Source organism: Salmo salar, chromosome 11 (genome assembly GCF_965601325.2).
Source record: "Salmo salar chromosome 11, fSalSal1, whole genome shotgun sequence".
In the NCBI taxonomy this organism is placed as follows: domain Eukaryota; kingdom Metazoa; phylum Chordata; class Actinopteri; order Salmoniformes; family Salmonidae; genus Salmo; species Salmo salar.
In genome coordinates this window covers 7,961,510-7,981,904 of record NC_138301.1, presented here as the reverse complement: position 1 = coordinate 7,981,904, position 20,395 = coordinate 7,961,510, and the positions used below count along the sequence as shown (strand labels likewise).

General features: G+C 42.4%; 1 protein-coding gene across 2 annotated transcripts in view; it reads left to right on the top strand.

The window, feature by feature from the left end:
• The first annotated feature begins 702 nt into the window (after positions 1-702).
• LOC106561910 (USP6 N-terminal-like protein) overlaps positions 703-20,395 on the top strand; it is a 41,144-nt gene continuing 21,451 nt past the window's right edge. Inside the window, exons 1-3 of one of the 2 annotated variants that reach the window (XM_014126253.3) lie at positions 703-932; positions 5,944-6,017; positions 6,614-6,701. In XM_014126253.3, the coding sequence (XP_013981728.2) occupies positions 6,010-6,017; positions 6,614-6,701 (96 nt within the window). In that variant the 5' untranslated portion in view covers positions 703-932; positions 5,944-6,009. The remainder of the gene's footprint in view (positions 933-5,943; positions 6,018-6,613; positions 6,702-20,395) is intronic. The other variant, XM_014126254.3, reaches the window with a different exon arrangement.

Here is a 20,395-nt window from a genome sequence, read left to right as displayed (position 1 = left end):
ACAGGATGCTCTCATTTGTGCATCTGTAAAAGTTTGTGAGGATTTTAGGTGCCAAGACAAATTTCTTCCTCCATATCATCCAAAATGGGTGATGGACATCCACAAATGAATACATATCATACTTAATGGAGTGACTCAGATTTACATACAGAATAATACGAAATGCTCTGAGACCAGGTTGCCTTATCAGTCATTGATCAATTCTTATGTAATACCACTGCAATGTGTGCAATTTTAATCATTTGTTTTTTTATGTTTAGTTTTCAAAATATAAAATAATTCTCACTTGCTTGTTTTGTGCTCCGGTGGTATGCTGAACATCATGCCATATTATGCCATGGACTAAAATACAAGGTATATTGCAATCAGTGGTCGATGATGCTAATAAACACTCTGGGTGTATGTTTATAGTCTTTATTGACACAAATCTAATATTTTATTTCTTTTGTAGCCCTGAAGAACTTGCTGGAGGCCTCAGTTGTACACCGGAGTACAATACTACACCTTGGCTGGTGTAAAGCAGCAATATAGCCATGAGAGGGCGCCAAAATCCCATAATATACTTCACATCAGCCTCCACTGCAGTGAACATGAGGTGAGTCAGTCCGTAATTTAGGATTGTAATACGGAGGACTGTACCTTTAAGACATCATCATACAGCATATTTCTGTCACACATGCCACGCTGCTGCGCCTGCTCAGTGCACCCACCACAGACTGTTCAGTGACAAATGAACCACTATCCTGTTAGATCTAGGTAGCCCGTGTGCTCCAGTATGGACCCACTGTAGACGTCGCGGCTTTTGTTGCGATTCCGCGATTTGGGTGACAGCTCCCGTGGATCTAAAATTCCAGGAGCGACGGAATAATGAGAAGAGGGAATTATAATATTTATACTGCACGGATAGCGCAGAGAGATATCCACAATAAAAGGTAAATAATAATCGATATATTTCCTTTATTGTTTTCTCGTGTAGAATTCCCCTGCTGGCATAACGCTACATTATAGGCTATGAAAATGCTGATGAATGCCACAACACTCACTCGTGCGGTTTGGTTTAGCTTTTTGTGCGTTGCCTGTATTGCCTTTGAATAGGCTATAGTTTTGCGTCTCCACAACCTTGCAGTTAAGCTCTGACATAGTGATCATATAGCAAATACATTATAGGTATAGTTACTGTTTTCTTGTAATTTTCCCTATGAATGATGGAAGGTTTTCATTAATCTTCTTTTTCAGAACAGTCTATTTCGTAATTCTGCTGAAAACACCCTATTAATATAATTATAAGCTATGAATGTCATTACATTTGATCCACAACAGGCAAAATCCCCTTGATATCAATGTAGCCTTTCTCTGTAGCATGGCGAATATGGTTATAAACAAACAAACACCACAGTAACTTGATTTCCTGCTTAGGATAAGATTCAGTAGATGGATTTGCATAGGTTGCCCAACGTGAAATACACAGGAACACTTATTTTTGTTTTAAGTTCTGGAACACAGTATCTTTATTGTTTTACAATATTATATATGCGCTATCAATCGTTGTGGTCATGCACAATTAGTTATGTGTTATTTTTCTTTCGTGCATGCGCCTGTGTTCCTGTGCATGCTCATCTGTTCGTAACTCATTCCCTTTGTATCTATGTATGTGTGTGTCTGGGTCAACATCCTCTGGACCAGATGTAAAGTCAATCAGTTGGGGCACGACCGGCTCCTTTAAACCCTCTCTGGTCTCTCTTACGGCCTCTGCCCTGCTAACAGCGACATTCTCAGTAACTCCATATTCCTGCTATGATTTCAGACCACTGACCACATGGCAGTTTCAGCCAGATGCTTTGAATAGTATGCAGCACATGCAGTGCTTTATAATAGCGAGGATCGCCATCGCCTGTGTTCCCTCTCCTGAGTTTGTTGTTCTGAAAGTAAGATCAGAGATAAAGAGACGAAGCTGTTACTGACCATCAGTAGCCTACCTTATTGGTATTGATGTGTCCCGAACTGAGACCTCTGTTCCTTTGGTTAGGAGGGGTGTGTTGTAACCTTTTTTTTCTTTTTTTTACCCGTTAAGAAAACCAAGCAAATGTTAGGCTACACCGTGGAGGCCAGGAGGGTCAAATGTCTTTCTCCTTATCGGTATCTGCTGACCATGTAGTTCCAGGTGTACTGTGTAGACTTCAGCCGTAGCCTCAGTCATCTCCCAAGCTGTGTTTTATTTGTGCTAATGAGTGACCACCATCTGTCTGGCAGACATGCGCTACATCTTCTACCGCACTGAATTATTCAGTAGGTCTAGCCTACATTCACATTCTAGACATTCAGTCCCGTCTGTGTTACCCAAAAGCTTCCACGCAGTCTTTGTACTTGTATTTTTAAATCATTACTGCATGTCTAATACATCACTGTGTGTGTTTTATATTAATGAAAATAACTCCAAAATATGTTTTTTATCATTTATTTCCCTGAGCTTCCTTGAAATGCTCAGTATGATCGTGTGGGCGTTAGGAAATAAATGTCAAGATATTTACATACACAGCCCTGATTGGCTGATAGGATGGTCTTGAGCTCACCCCTTACCCAGATGCACAGTCATTGGTCTATTATAATCAGATCACATTGTGATGTCATGATGTGGTCCAAAAGTTCCATCCCACCTGAACAGGCTGACATTACAGGCATTTAAAAAATATATATCTTACACAAAAAGGACATTATTATCATTTTCACAATTTCAGCGTTATTTCGACCTCATGGAAATATATAAAAGGAAAATCACGTTTTTAACTGCACTGCCCCTTTAAGTTGGCTCCAATTGTCCTGTGTGTGTGTGCAAGGTTTTGTTCCAGCCCAGCATTGACAAACCTGATTGAAACAATTGTGATCCTCAGGTTAGACCACGGTTAGCTCAATCGGATGCTTTAGGACCAGGCTGGAACAAATCAAATGTTATTTGTCACATGCACCGAATAAAACAGGTGTAGACCTTACCGTGAAATGCTTACTTACATCCCTTAGCCAACAATGCAGTTCAAGAAATATAGTTAATAAAATATTTACTAAGTAAACTAAAAGTAAAATAAATAAATATATGTATATAAAATAGCACAATAAATGTACATAACAATAACGAGGCTATATACAGGGGGTACCGAGTCAATGTGCGGGGGTACAGGTTAGTCGAGGTAATTTGTAAAGTGACTATGCATAGATAATAAACAGCAAGTAGCAGCAGTGTAAAAACAAAGGGGGGGGGGGGGGGGGGGTAATGTAAGTAGTCCGGGTGGCCATTTGATGAATTGTTCAGCAGTCTTATGGCTTGGGGGTAGAATCTGTTAAGGAGCCTTTTGGTCCTAGACTTGGCGCTCCATGCGGTAGTAGAGAGAACGGTTTATGACTTGGGTGACTGGAGTCTTCCCTGTCTTCCCTGTGGCTCAGTTGGTAGAGCATGGTGTTTGCAACACCAGAATTGTGGGTTCGATTCCCATGGGGGGCCAGTACACAAAAAAAAAAAATGCATGAAATGAAATGAAATGTATGCATTCACTACTGTAAGTTGCTCTGGATAAGAGCGTCTGCTAAAATATAAATGGAGTCTTTGACAATTTTTTTGGGCCTTCCTCTGACACCGGCCCCAGTGATGTACTCCCTGTAGCGCCTTATGGTCAGATGCCGAGGAGTTGCCATACCAGGTGGTGATGAAACCGGTCAGGATGCTGTCGATGGTGCAGCTGTATAACGTTTTGAGAATCTGCGGACCCATGCCAAATCGTATCAGTCTCCTGAGGGGGAAAAGGAGTTGTCGTGCCCTCTTCACAACTGTCTTGGTGTGTCTGGACCATGATCGTTTGTTGGTGATGTGGACCCCAAGGAACATGAAACTCTCCACCCGCTCCATTTCAGTCCCGATGTTAATGGGGGGCCTGTTCGGCACTCCATTTCCTATAGTCCACAATCAGCTCCTTTGTCTTGCTCACATTGAGAGGTTGCCTCCCCACACTGTCTCCGACCCTGTTCTAGCTGCCTGTGCCTGACTGCCTGTGCTTGAGGGATGTGTGCAGGGTCTACATATGTCCAATATGTGCCCCCTCAAAATGAATTCCGTAAACAGTTATCTTTCATTAGACTTGTGCCGTGTTCATGTTGCATGTAGTTGTAAACAACGTTATGGAAACGTCTCCACTCAGTGGTTGAACGCCAGTCACATAACTTAAATTAAGAGATACCAGAGTAATGGAGTTACATTTCCTTTTTTTCCGAAGCTGCCTTTCAATCAAGTTGGAAAATAACAACCATTTGTTGTGTAATCCTGGCCTCAAAGATAGTAATAAGATGTGTCCTGCTGTGGTCCAGATTATGACTGATCTGGAGCCAGGGCACTGGTAATGATGCAGTCCATAGAAAGTGTGGATTAACTGGGATTAGGCCTATCTCGCTGTTTTGTTTTGGAGAGTACAGTATTAACATTCTTGTACTGTAGGGATCCCACTGATACGGTCTGTTCATATGATGGATTGGGTGAAAACCTGTGCTTGTGGCCTGTAGCACCACAGAGGCATAGGCATGAACATGCTACACTCTGTCATGTGTGAACAGGTTAACTCAGTGAGGGCAGAAAGCTTTGTAACGGGTTGGAGGGCCGTGAAATCAATATTCACTTCTCAAACCAAAGCAAACGTCTGTAGGCCTACACTGGCTATCTATCTTCTCAAACAGGCCTACACAACGTACAGTTGAGGACCCTTGAAATGATTGCCTTCATACTTTTTGGAGGATTAGCGTTACGTAATTTCATTGTGCACAGACTGTGTGTGCGCGCGTGTGTGTGAGGTAGATTCCTGTGTAGGAGGGTGGAGAGAGAGAGGAGGAAGGTGGGGTTAGCGGTGTTAGGTTCTAAATAAACAGAGTAAAAAAACTCACGGATAAAGCTCAATCCAAGTTTATTCATCCATTGGGTCATACAGCTGCATAAGACAAAAAACGTATTCGCACAAGCACTGATATTTAACCCTTTCTCCTGTGCTGAGTCTCCTCCTATACATCTGAACAGCCAATACATCTCTGTTGCTAGACAGAAACTTAGTGATATCTGTCCTTCCTCACTTCATCTAACCTGACCTCTACCCAAATTGCTCACTCCTCCTCAACTCACGGCTGTTGACTTGTACCAGACTGTGTCTCTTCTCCTCCCATAGGATCCCCGATGGCTAACAATAACATATCCTGACAGAATGTGAACGTTCTACATTCTTCTCTCTCCCTCAGTGACATATTTAATATTTCCAAGTTTAAAAGTCAGTTCCCAACAGCAGGTACTGTCAGCCAAACATTGGCAGGATTCTTGGTTCCCAGGGGGCTTATATTACAGATCCACAGAACAGACAGACCCACTGACATACTCTTCACACACTGCCAACATACTGTACATCCACATAGCGCTCTGCTTCTCAACCCTGTGTTCTATTTACCTTTCACACATTCAAATCTGCAGTTTTACTAGGTTTTTATGATCTTACTCAATAGACACACACAATGGCCCGCCATGTTTTAAACTATCCCACTACGAAAGGTTTGTGAAGTGCATTCAGCCATAGTGTGACACTGTGTCAACACTGAGCTGAGGAGGGGACACATGCTGGTCAGGGCTCTGTAGGCACAGTGGCAGGAGATGGTTACAGGCTTATGATCAACAATAGAGTGAATTAACCAACTGAATGGACAAAAACAACATCACCTCCTCTTTTTACAGACATAACCACCGCTTGTTTTAAATTCATCACCAATGTGTATCCAGTAGTCAGTTAGACCGACATCTAGGGTTGGCTTGCAAGCATGCTGTAAAATTAAGAGCATGTCTGTTATATTTTTGCCAACACATTTGCCCACAACCATGCAAACCAAAGCATCTCGGATTTGACGTTGTTTGTTTTTTATTTTCCTTTTCAGACATTGACATGAAGAAAGACATTGAGACGTTGATAACAGAGGAACGCGCTGATATCATCTTGAAATATGATACGGTGGGTGACGTTCAACAAATACACTGTTCAGAGGGTTTTAGGATGCTGTAAACTGTTTTTAAAAGCGCTAAAATTGCCATGTGCACTTCCACCTTAGTTATTTCTCAATTACCGATGACCAAAATAACCCAAGCGACCTGTCCAACAAAAGCCTCTCCAGTTAGAGAACTAGATAAGGTTTGAAAGTTCACAGACATCAGTTCAGTCATTACAAAGTTCCAGTAATAGTCATTTTAGTCACATAGCATAGCATAGCACAGCAATAGTGGTGTTTAGCTCCAGGCCTGCATTGATGTATCCACAAATAACTTAGTCTAAGACTGGTCTTCTTACGTAGGTAGACTGCACCACCTCCATCACCTCCATAAACAAGGGAATAGATCAACCACACCATTCAAAACCAAACAGCGAAGCTGTTGTTATGTCCACGCAAGTGCAGTTTGTAACGCACATCCTTGATGATCAGATGTTGATTCACTTGGCCTGAGTTTGTACTTTAAACAACATGCATTGCATCTTCAGTACACGTCACGGAGTTATCCCATCTGACTGTACGCCATGTCCTCTGTCTGTGTGTTGTCCATCTGTTCACACAGGAGGAAGAGTTCACACTTCTTTGAGCGTGTTGTTAAAAAGAGTGACCGTCGCTCTAAGAGGGATCAGAAAGAGAAACCGAATTTGAATGTGTGTGTGTGTGTGTTGCTAAGCGTTGTGTGTGTGTGGGTTGTTAAAGAAGCCTAATAGCATGCTTGTGGTTTGTTGTGTAACAGAAAAGTATTATATAATATAATATGATGAGGAGATTTAGACACACATGTGCAGCTAAAATAGTAACAGTTGCCAGGCAAACACAATCATACTGTAAGAGTGATGACGTGGGCCTATCTGTGCTGTATGTTGTTAATTCTATAAAACCTATAGACTTATACATTACAAAATGATAGATTATGCGGTCTGTTTAGTACAAACTAGAGGTCATGAACTTCAAGCGATCCAAATGACCCTAGCAATATCTGTCTGACAGTGTCCCCTCTTCAAATTTGTGTCAGCAGACACACTGACACTGGAAAGTGCAAGAGGGAGGGAGAGCGAGAGAGAGAGAGAACTACAGCCAATGAGATAGAGTTGACACTCGAAATAGCAAGAGAGAGCGAGTAGGAATGAGACAGAGTTAAATTTAGCTCACAGGCAACAAGACATGAGAACATACTGTATATAGGATCTTAATTTGAGCCAGTTTGCTACAGAAGGAAAAAATAGTCCTGCAGCCACAAAACAATTTGAGTTATAAGGACATTTTTGTAGGGTTGATACATTTTTTGTAAGGGAAAATGAAGTCTGATATTTCAAAGTTGAAAGACAAACTTTAGAAGCCTTTTTTAACCCTAAATACACTACAAGTAAACATATGTTGCATTGCAGGAAAGTTATCCTGCAATAGGGTGATCATATTAAGATCCTACATCTGTAGAGGGGACCCTGTCTGGCCTTAGCAACACCTGTGACAACGGCCATAGCTAGACCATAGCAATCAATTACACCATGGTCTCTCTCAGCTACTGAACCATAACAGAAATCAGCTGATTTCTGTCTGTCTGTAGGATTCTACTGTCTATGTGGTATTTGACTTCGGAACAGAAGAAGCCCACACTGTCTCAGACCTCAGGTGGTGACAGTACAGACACCATGTTTTTAGTGCAATTCACCGTGGGTGTTCTGTTTAATGTAAGGTGCAGATGGCTTAGTCAGGGTGCCGTTTCTGTTTGGCAAAGACAACAACTTGGCTGCCCTTTGATGTTGTCTTGTCAAACAAGGTTATGACGTATTATTAACTGGGTGGTTCAAGTCCTGAATGCTGATTGGCTGACAGCCGTGGAATATCAGACCATATACCACGAGTATGACAAAACATTTATTTTTACTGGTCTAATTACGTTGGTAACCATTTTATAATAGCAATAAGGCACCTCCGGGGTTTGTGGTATATGGTCAATATAACACGGCTAATGGCTGTGTCCAGGCACTCCGTGATGCCTAAGAACAACCTTAGCCGTGGTATATTGGCCATATACCACACCCCCTCATGCTTAATTATACAATGGGTGGGTCTAATCCTGAATGCTGATTGGTTAAAACTGCATTCCAGCCGGTGTCTATTCCATAAGGTAAATCTATGACTTTAAAATGCCTATTTACTCTGTTCCATCTGACTGCACAATCCACTGTCTTATCAGCCCAGCCAGGCAATTTATAAACTTTATCTCCACTATAAAAAGCATGTAGAATTTATGTTACATTTCTTTTAGACTAACATTTATTTTTCAACAGCGGAGATTTGTATAAACCTTGCTGTCTGTCTCTCTGACATTTGCAACATTGTTTCAGTATTCAAATTTGATATCCAGCTGTTGCATAGTAATGAATGTGTCAAGAGTTGGAAGTCGGGATGAGACAGACAGGCAGGCAGCTTTTCTCAGCCAGTCGAAATCATGAATCAGCATCAGTTTTATGGATATATACAAATAAATATTAATAAAAAACAGGTCAAATGAAACAATAACAGCTAGTTTGCAGTATTTTGCCAGCTTCAGTTTGAAATGATTGTGTTAGCTGTGTTGTTGGCTAGCTCCTCTAAACAACAGTGTCCTGACAAGAGAGCACATTTTCTAAGCCAGGTGAAATCGCGCATCATTAGCTCATTGTTATGGATGTATCAAATAAATGTCACTAGAAAACAGCTTAAACAAATGTAGATAAAATATAATGTTATTGGTCACATACACATATTTAGCAAATGTTATTGTGAGTGTAACGAAATGCTTGTGTTCCTAGCTCCAACAATGCAGTAGTTTCTAACAATTCACAACATCTGTTCCAAGGGGTTAAGAATGTTAGGGACAATATAGGATGAATCACAATAATTGTTTGCTAAAATAATAATTGCTTGACAAAAATGTAATGTAATGCTATGGCAATCCTGGTTATAGGTAACAATCCTTTGCATAAAATGCTGACATTTTTACGCATATTAATTGTAAATTATGCAAATTAAGATACACAAGATATTTGAATATATATTTTTTTGTAATAGCTATATATAAAGCAAATTGAGATGAGAGCATTGGGAATACTATTAGCTGTTAATCTGCTTCTGTTCTGTGGGTGGCACTGTGTGCTCTTTTCGAAGGATGGGTCCTGGCCTTTCGAGGGCCTAGGGATCCGGGGGGATGGGGGTGGTCTGCCGGTCACTGGGATGACAACCCAACTTGGAGGGGCTTTGGCGGGTGGAGTAGTGGAGAACAATTGGAGGGTTACTTAGTAGCAATGCAAATATCATGGTACAGCTTATATGGACACAATCACTATGGTACTTTTTAATGATAAAAAAAAACTTTATTTAACTAAGCAAGTCAGTTAAGAACAAATTCTTATTTACAATGACGGCCTACCCCGGCAAAACCCGGACAACGCTGGGCCAATTGTGCGCCGCCCTATGGGACTCCCAATCACGGCCGGATGTGATGCAGCCTGGATTCGAACCAGGAACTGCAGTGACGCCTCTTGCACTGAGATGTGTATACTACAAGTGTACACAAAAAGTGTGGATGATGAATAGATTTGAAACTTGTATCTCATTATGGTAAATGGTGAAATAAGTATAGCCAGTTATAATTGTAATGGCTTAGCAGATAATAAGAAAATAACAATATTTACCAGGCTCAAAGAGAGGGAATATAATAATTATTGTTTACAGGAAACTCATTCAAAATTTTAGATGAAGGTGAGTGGAAAATGGACAGGGGGGGTGAAATACAGTTGAAGTCGTAAGTTTACATACACTTACGTTGGAGTCATTAAAAATTGTTTTTCAACCACTCCACAAATGTATTGTTAACAAACTATAGTTTTGGCAAGTCAGTTAGGACATCTACTCTCTGCAGGACACAAGTAATTTATCCAACAACTGTTTACAGACAGATTATTTCACTTATAATTCCCTGTATCACAATTCCAGTGGGTCAGAAGTTTACATACACTATGTTGACTGTGCCTTTAAACAGCTTGAAAAATTCCATAAAATGATGTCATGGCTTTAGAAGCTTCTGATAGGCAAATTGACATAATTTGAGTCAATTGGAGGTGTACCTGTGGATGTATTTCAAGGTCTACCTTTAAACTCAGTGCCTCTTTGCTTGACATCATGGGAAAATCAAAGGAAATCAGCCAAGACCTCAGAAAACAAATTGTAGACCTGGTTCTACCTTGGGAGCAATTTCCAAACGCCTGAAGGTACCACGTTCATCTGCACAAACAATAGTACTCAAGTATAAACACCATGGGACCACTCAGCCGTCATAACGCTCAGGAAGGAGATGCGTTCTGTCTCCTAGAGATGAACATACTTTGGTGCGAAAAGTGCAAATCACTCCCAGAACAACAGCAAAGGACCTTGTGAAGATGCTGGAGGAAACAGATACAAAAGTATCTATATCCATAGTAAAACGAGTCCTATATCAACATAACCTGAAAGGCTGCTCAGCAAGGAAGAAGCTCCAAAACATCCATAAAAAAGCCAAACTACGGTTTGCATCTGCACATGGGTGCAGAGATCATACTTTTTGGAGAAATGTCCTCTGGTATGATGAAACAAAAATAGGACTGTTTGGCCATAATGACCATCGTTATGTTTGGAGGAAAAGGGGGGAGTCTTGCAAGCCGAAGAACACCATCCCAACCGTGAAGAACGGGGCTGGCAGCATCATGTTGTGGGGATGCTTTGCTGCAGGAGGGACTGGTGCACTTCACTAAATAGATGGCATCACGAGGAATGAAAATTATGTGGATATATTGAAGCAACATCTCAAAACATCACTCAGGAAGTTAAAGCTTGGTTGCAAATGGGTCTTCCAAATGAACAATGATCCCAAGCATACAGTGGGGGGAAAAAGTATTTAGTCAGCCACCAATTTTGCAAGTTGTCCCACTTAAAAAGATGAGAGAGGCCTGTAATTTTCATCATAGGTACACGTCAACAATGACAGACAAAATGAGGGAAAAAAATCCAGAAAATCACATTGTAGGATTTTTTATGAATTTATTTGCAAATTATGGTGGAAAATAAGTATTTGGTCACCTACAAACAAGCAAGATTTCTGTCTCTCACAGACCTGTAACTTCTTCTTTAAGAGGCTCCTCTGTCCTCCACTCGTTACCTATATTAATGGAACCTGTTTGAACTTGTTATCAGTATAAAAGACACCTGTCCACAACCTCAAACAGTCACACTCCAAACTCCCCTATGGCCAAGACCAAAGAGCTGTCAAAGGACACCAGAAACAAAATTGTAGACCTGCACCAGGCTGGGAAGACTGAATCTGCAATAGGTAAGCAGCTTGGTTTGAAGGAATCAACTGTGGGAGCAATTATTAGGAAATGGAAGACATACAAGACCACTGATAATCTCCCTCGATCTGGGGCTCCACGCAAGATCTCACCCCATGGGGTCAAAATGATCACAAGAACGGTGAGCAAAAATCCCAGAACCACACGGGGGGACCTAGTGAATGACCTGCAGAGAGCTGGGACAAAGTAACAAAGCCTACCATCAGTAACACACTATGCCGCCAGGGACTCAAATCCTGCAGTGCCAGACGTGTCCCCCTGCTTAAGCCAGTACATGTCCAGGCCCATCTGAAGTTTGCTAGAGAGCATTTGGATGATCCAGAAGAGGATTGGGAGAATGCCATATGGTCAGATGAAACCAAAATATAAATTTTTGGTAAAAACTCAACTCGTTGTGTTTGGAGGACAAAGAATGCTGAGTTGCATCCAAAGAACACCATGCCTACTGTGAAGTATGGGGGTGGAAACATCATGCTTTGGGGCTGTTTTTCTGCAAAGGGACCAGGACGACTGATCCGTGTAAAGGAAAGAATGAATGGGGCCATGTATCATGAGATTTTGAGTGAAAACCTCCTTCCATCAGCAAGGGCATTGAAGATGAAACATGGCTGGGTCTTTCAGCATGACAATGATCCCAAACACACCGCCCGGGCAATGAAGGAGTGGCTTCGTAAGAAGCATTTCAAGGTCCTGGAGTGGCCTAGCCAGTCTCCAGATCTCAACCCCATAGAAAATCTTTGGAGGGAGTTGAAAGTCCGTGTTGCCCAGCGACAGCCCCAAAACCTCACTGCTCTAGAGGAGATCTGCATGGAGGAATGGGCCAAAATACCAGAAACAGTGTGTGAAAACCTTGTGAAGACTTACAGAAAACCTTTGACCTGTGTCATTGCCAACAAAGGGTATATAACAAAGTATTGAGAAACTTTTGTTATTGACCAAATACTTATTTTCCACCATAATTTGCAAATAAATTCATGAAAAATCCTACAATGTGATTTTCTGGATTTTTTTTCTCATTTTGTCTGTCATTGTTGACGTGTACCTATGATGAAAATTACAGGCCTCTCTCATCTTTTTAAGTGGGAGAACTTGCACAATTGGTGGCTGTAATTCAAAAGTTGGCTTAAGGACAACAAAGTCAAGGTATTGGAGTGGCCATCACAAAGCCCTGATCTCAATCTTATAAAACATTTGTGGGCAGAACTGAAAAGCGTGTGTGAGCAAGGAAGCTTACACACCTGACTCAGTTACACCAGCTCTGTCAGGAGGAATGGACCAAAATTCACCCAACTTATTTTGGGAAGCTTGTGCAAGGCTACCCGAAACGTTTGACCCAAGTTAAACAATTTGAAGGCAATGCTACCAAATACTAATTGAGTGTAAGTAAACTTCTGACCCACTGGGAATGTGATGAAAGAAATAAAAGCTGAAATAAATAATTCTCTCTGATATTATTCTGACATTTCACATTCTTAAAATAAAGTGTGATCCCAACTTACCTAAGACAGGGAGTTTTTACTAGGATTAAATGTCGTTGTGAAAAACTGAGTTTAAATGTATTTGGCTTAGGTGTATGTAAACTTCCGACTTCAACTGTATACTTCTCCCATGGGCAAAGAAACTCAGAAGGGGTAATGATATTAATTAACAGTTATTTTGATACGAATGTGCAAATTGTCCAAATACATCTGCATGGTAGAGGGATGATCTAAAATATACTGCTCAAAAAAATAAAGGGAACACTTAAACAACACAATGTAACTCCAAGTCAATCACACTTCTGTGAAATCAAACTGTCCACTTAGGAAGCAACATTGATTGACAATACATTTCACATGCTGTTGTGCAAATGGAATAGACAACAGTAGAAATTATAGGCAATTAGCAAGACACCCCCAATAAAGGAGTGGTTCTGCAGGTGGTGACCACAGACCACTTCTCAGTTCCTATGCTTCCTTGCTGATGTTTTGGTCACTTTTGAATGCTGGCAGTGCTTTCACTCTAGTGGTAGCATGAGACGGAGTCTACAAACCACACAAGTGGCTCAGGTAGTGCAGCTCATCCAGGATGGCACATCAATGCGAGATGTGGCAAGAAGGTTTGCTGTGTCTGTCAGCGTAGTGTCCAGAGCATGGAGGCGCTACCAGGAGACAGGCCAGTACATCAGGAGACGTGGAGGAGGCCGTAGGAGGGCAACAACCCAGCAGCAGGACCGCTACCTCCGCCTTTGTGCAAGGAGGAGCAGGAGGAGCACTGCCAGAGCCCTGCAAAATGACCTCCAGCAGGCCACAAATGTGCATGTGTCTGCTCAAACGGTCAGAAACAGACTCCATGAGGGTGGTATGAGGGCCCGACGTCCACAGGTGGGGGTTGTGCTTACAGCCCAACACCGTGCAGGACGTTTGGCATTTGCCAGAGAACACCAAGATTGGCAAATTCGCCACTGGCGCCCTGTGCTCTTCACAGATGAAAGCAGGTTCACACTGAGCACATGTGACAGACGTGACAGAGTCTGGAGACGCCGTGGAGAACGTTCTGCTGCCTGCAACATCCTCCAGCATGACCGGTTTGGCGATGGGTCAGTCATGGTGTGGGGTGGCATTTCTTTGGGGGGCCGCACAGCCCTCCATGTGCTCGCCAGAGGTAGCCTGACTGCCATTAGGTACTGAGATGAGATCCTCAGACCCCTTGTGAGACCATATGCTGGTGCGGTTGGCCCTGGGTTCCTCCTAATGCAAGACAATGCTAGACCTCATGTGGCTGGAGTGTGTCAGCAGTTCCTGCAAGAGGAAGGCATTGATGCTATGGACTGGCCCGCCCGTCCCCCAGACCTGAATCCAATTGAGCACATCTGGGACATCATGTCTCGCTCCATCCACCAACGCCATGTTGCACCACAGACTGTCCAGGAGTTGGCGGATGCTTTAGTCCAGGTCTGGGAGGAGATCCCTCAGGAGACCATCCGCCACCTCATCAGGAGCATGCCCAGGCATTGTAGGGAGGTCATACAGGCACGTGGAGGCCACACACACTACTGAGCCTCATTTTGACTTGTTTTAAGGACATTACATCAAAGTTGGATCAGCCTGTAGTGTGGTTTTCCACTTTAATTTTGAGTGTGACTCCAAATCCAGACCTCCATGGGTTGTTAATTGGATTTCCATTTATTATTTTTGTGTGATTTTGTTGTCAGCACATTCAACTATGTAAAGAAAAAAGTATTTAATAAGATTATTTCATTCATTCAGATCTAGGATGTGTTATTTTAGTGTTCCCTTTTTTTTTTGAGCAGTGTATGTTATTGGACCATAAACAGATATGGCTCATTAACCCATACGGACCAAATAATGATGGTCCATGCTTCTTTGAAAATATATAAACTCAGCAACAAAAAAAAACATCCTCTGACTGTCAACTGCATTTATTTTCAGCAAACTTAACGTGTAAATATTTGTATGAACATAAGATTCAACAACTGAGACATAAACTGAACAAGTTCCACAGACATGTGACTAACAGACATGGAATAATATGTCCATGAACAAAAGGGGGGGTCAAAATCTAAAGTAACAGTCAGTATCTGGTGTGGCCACCTGCTGCATTAAGTACTGCAGTGCATCTCCTCCTCATGGACTGCACCAAATTTGCCAGTTCTTGCTGTGAGATGTTACCCTACTCTTCCACCAAGGCACCTGCAATAATTTTTTACTGAATTTTTTTCAACATAACATAGGTACAGCAAATCCGCTTATTGTATGGGACACATTTAAATGTGCCGTTAGAGGCCATGCAATTCAGTACTCATCTCTAAAACAAAAGCAATTTAGGTCAAAGGAGTCCATACTAACAAAGGACATGGAAGGTCTAACAGAACAGATAGCAATAAAAATTGTACCATATAGGCTCAGATTAAGTTAGAGGAAAAACAAAAAGAAATGGAGGAACTTATTCAAGAAAGTTCAAGTGGAATATATTATAATAATAAAGCAAACTGGATGGAATATGTGGAAAAATGCACCAAATTATTTTTAAATCTTCAACATAGAATTGCTACCAGAAATAATTTACTGAAGCCTGTTTCAAATGACGGAGTCACCTATGATTCACTCAATTATATTTTGAAAGAGGAAGCAAAGTACTTTAAGCATATGTTTTCATTTCAGTTTCCTCCATCTCCTCTAACCGAAGCTAATTGTATGGATTTTTTCTATTAATAATGTAACATTAACAGCCATACAGAAAGACTTGTGACGGTGAAATTAAAGAGGAGGAACTTCTTGATGCAATTAAAGCCTTTAAGTCCGGGAAAACTCCAGGGCTGGATGGCATACCAGTGGAGGTAAACCAAACATTTGTTGATATACTCAGAGGGCCATTATTAGCATGTTGTAATCACTCCTATATAAATGGTAGATTATCAGACACTCACCAAGAATGTCTGATTTCATTATTACTGAAACAGGATACAAGTGTGAAATATAAAGATCCAGTGCATTTAAACAAATTGGAGGCCCCTTACACTTCAGTGTGTGATGCAAAAATTCTAGCAAAATGTATAGCGCATAGAATTAAAAAGGTATTGTCGGACATTATTCATTCTAATTAGACAGGTTGTTTACATGGAGATAATATAAGGCAAGTACTGGAAACAATAGAACACTATGAAAAATCGGGGAAACCAGGCCAGGACTTTGAAAAGTCTTTTGATAAAGTACAACTGGAGTTTATATATAAATGCCTGGAACATTTACATTTTGGAGAATCTCTTATAAAATGGGTTAAAATGATGTATAGAAAATATTTACCAAATAAACTAAAGTAAAAAATTTGAAAAAGTAACACAATAAAATAACAATAACGAGGCTATATCAGGGGGTACCGGTACCGAGTCAGTGTGCGGGGGTACAGGTTAGTTGAGGTAATTTGTACATGTAGGTAGGGTTGAAGTGACTATGCATAGATAATAAACAGCGAGTAGCAGCAGTGTACAAAACAAATGGAGGGGAGGGTGGGGGCAGTCAATGTAAATAGTCCAGTGGCCATTTGATTAATTATTCAGCAGTCTTATGGCTTGGGGGAGCCTTTTGGTCCTAGACTTGGTGCTCCGGTCCCACATGCCATGCGGTAGCAGAGAAAACAGTTTATGACTTGGGTGACTGGAGTCTCTGACAATTTTATATATATGACCTGGATGGCAGGAAGCTTGGCCCCAGTGATGTACTGGGCCATACGCACTACCCTCTGTAGCGCCTTATGGTCAGATGCCTAGCAGTTGCCATACCCGGCGGTGATGCAACCGGTCAGGATGCTCTCGATGGTGCAGCTGTTGAACCTTTTCAGGATCTGGGGACCCATGCCATATCTTTTCAGTCTCCTGAGGTGGAAAATGTTTTGTTGTGCCCTCTTCACAACTGTCTTGGTGTGTTTGGACCATGATAGTTCGTTGATGATGTGGACACCAAGGAACTTGAAACTCTCGACCCGCTCCACTACAGCCCCGTCGATGGTAATGGGGGGCTGTTCGGCCTGCCTTTTCCTGTCATCCACGATCAGCTCCTTTGTCTTGCTCACATTGAGGGAGAGGTTGTTGTCCTGGTACCACACTGCCAGTTCTCTGACCTCCTCCCTATAGGCTGTCTCATCGTTGTCGGTGATCTGGCCTACCACTGTTGTGTTGTCAACAAGCTTAATGATGGTGTTGGAGTCGTGTTTGGCCACACTGTCGTGGGTGAACAGGGAGTACAGGAGGGGACTAAGTACACACGCCTGAGGGCCCCCAGTTTTGAGGATCAGCGTGGCAGACGTGTTGTTGCCTATCCTTACCACCTGGGGGCGGCCCGTCAGAAAGTCCAGGATCCAGTTGCAGAGGGAGGTGTTTAGTCACAGGGTTTAGTCTCCTGATGTTATTTGACCCCACATGGACTATGACAGTATCAGCTCACGGCATCTGTTGTAGAATGGTCGGAAGCTGCCTTGTAATGTTCTGTACTCGTGCTCCAGGATTGCCCTGGGAACCAAGATGCTTCTTACAATAGAACTGCCGATGATGACAGCTGGTACAATGGCTGAGGAAGTTCGGCCTTTCTTTCGCCTCGGGGGTTTTGCCAACCCCTCGAGGACTGAAGGGCGGTGGGGCCCGATGGACCCGTTTCAGTTGTAGTATCCATTGTGGATAATGAATGGGCCGGAGTCTCAGACAGCCTCACGGTCTGATGAGGGTGGGAGCTCTGAGGATCTGAACCCGAGGTAGAAGCCACCGGAGAGGTAGACAGAACAGAAGACAAAAACGCAAGTACATCCGGATCCAATCTCAAACCGGAAGTCCCAAGGGAAGACAGCGCCGGAACCTCTGGATCCAGGGTGGCGAAGATGTTTCTGGTCTGTCTCCGGTCTGGGCTTAACATCTCCAAGGAGGCCCCCGTTGCCAGAGAATGCTGTTTTCGACTTCCACGGCGAGTGACATATCTCCATGGCTGGTTGGTAGGATCAAGAACAGGAACATCCCCCAAGTCATCCAGGAGCATCCAACTAGCTTCATTCTCCAGGGAAGGGGGAGACCCCTTCAAGCAGGGATCCCTGCAGAGTACCGGCCAGTCGGCTGTGGAGAGCCGACACGGCGGCGACACTTCCACCAGGCCAGAGCGGCGTCCTGCTTTCTCCTAGAAGAGAAAGAAAAGTAAACGGGCGTGGATTCCCCAGTAGCTTGTCTAGTTTCGCTACTAGTTTGCTAAGAGTAGCCACTTCGCTCCTGTAGTCCTCTGCAAGCAAACAGTTGTCTGGGTGGTCCACCTTATCCCTTAAAAAATCGTCCGACTGGCCGGTACTCTGATGGTGTTGTTGATTGCAGAAACAATCAGGTGTCCACCAGGCCAAACTTAGGTACACTGGCGTTCAAAAGTTTGGGGTCACTTAGAAATGTTCTTGTTTTCCATGAAAACATACATGAAATAAGATGCAAAATGAATAGGAAATTTAGTCAAGACGTTGACAGGGTTAAAAATAATGATTTTTAATTAAATAATAATTGTGTCCTTCAAACTTTGCTTTCATCAAATAATCCTCCATTTGCAGCAGTTACAGCCTTGCAGACATTTGGCATTCTAGTTGTCAATTTGTTGAGGTGCTTCCTGAAGCACCTCCCGCAGGTTGGATTGGCTTGATGGGCACTTCTTACGTACCATACGGTCAAGCTGCTCCCACAATAGCTCAATATGGTTGAGATCCGGTGACTGTGCAGGCCACTCCATTATAGACAGAATACCAGCTGACTGCTTCTTCCCTAAATAGTTATTGCATAGTTTGGAGCTGTGCTTTGGGTCATTGTCCTGTTGTAGGAGGAAATTGGCTCCAATTAAGCGCCATCCACAGGGTATGGCATGGCGTTGCAAAATGGAGTGATAGCCTTCCTTCTTTAAGATCCCTTTTACCCTGTACAAATCTCCCAATTTGCTGCCACCAAAGCACCCCAGACTCACATTGCCTCCACCATGCTTGACAGATGGCGTCAAGCATTCCTCCAGCATCTTTTAATTTTTTCTGCGTCTCACGAATGTTCTTCTTTGTGATCCTCAAACTTAGATTTGTCTGTCCATAACACTTTTTTCCAATCTTCCTCTGTCCAGTGTCTGTGTTCTTTTGCCCATCTTAGTCTTTTTATTGGCCAGTCTGAGATATGGCTTTTTCTTTGCAACTCTGCCTAGAAGACCAGCATCCCGGAGTCGCCTCTTCACTGTTGACGTTGAGACTGATGTTTTGCGGGTACTATTTAATGAAGCTGCCAGTTGAGGACTTGTGAGACATCTGTTTCTCAAACTAGACACTCTAATGTACTTGTCCTCTTGCTCTGTGCACTGGGGCCTCCCACTCCTCTTTCTTTTCTGGTTAGAGCCAGTTTGCGCTGTTCTGTGAAGGGAGTAGTACACAGCGTTGTACAAGATCTTCAGTTTCTTGGCAATTTCTTGCATGGAATAGCCTTAATTTCTCAGAATAAGAATAGACTGACAAGTTTCAGAAGAAATGTCTTTGTTTCTGACCATTTTGAGTCTGTAATCGAACCCACAAATGCTGATGCTCCAGGTATTCAACTAGTCTATAGAAGGCCAGTTGTAATTGCTTCTTTAATCAGTACAACAGTTTTCAGCTGTGCTAACATAATTGCTAAAGGGTTTTCTAATGATCAATTAGCCTTTTAAAATGATGAACTTGGATTAGCTAACACAACATGCCATTGGAACAAAGAAGTGATGGTTGATGAAAATGAGCCTCTGCACGCCTATGTAGATATTCCATTAAAAATCTGCCGTTTCCAGGTACAATAGTCATTTACAACATTAGCAATGTCTACACTGTATTTCTGATCAATTTGATGTTATTTTAATGGACAAAAAATGTGCTTTTCTTTCAAAAACAAGAACATTTCTAAGTAACCCCAAACTTTTGAACGGTAGTATATGCATGGAGGAACATTGGAAAGTCCAAGCATGTTCTCTGAGCATGTGTCTCTCACTCTCTCCCCCTCTCTCTTGCTTTCCACATATTCCTTCTCATCTCCCTGTCACTGTTTAATTATACCCATCTCCCCCTTTCCTTTCTCTGCGTTCTCCCCCCAAATGACATCCGCTAGGACCTATTTTTAGCCCTCTCACTTTCTCACACTTGACACCATTTGCAGTGTACCCTCAGGGCGTCATCGCTGTGATCGTTTGTCTGTGGTGGCATGGTTTGGTTTCTGTGGTTTCTGTAGGCTGTATGTATCGACCCTCTCTCTCTTTGCCCGCAACCTGCTTTCTGATTGTTTTCTATGCTTTCTAATAGTTAGCCACATCTATGTAGTCCATTGACTAGTCCTGAGAGAAAATTGTCTACCCCTTGGGCAATATCTGCGCCCCAATGTACATATGGCAATGGTATTTTCTGTTCTAATGGCCACGATTTAACACAGCATAGATAGACACAATGCATCCATTTGTATCATC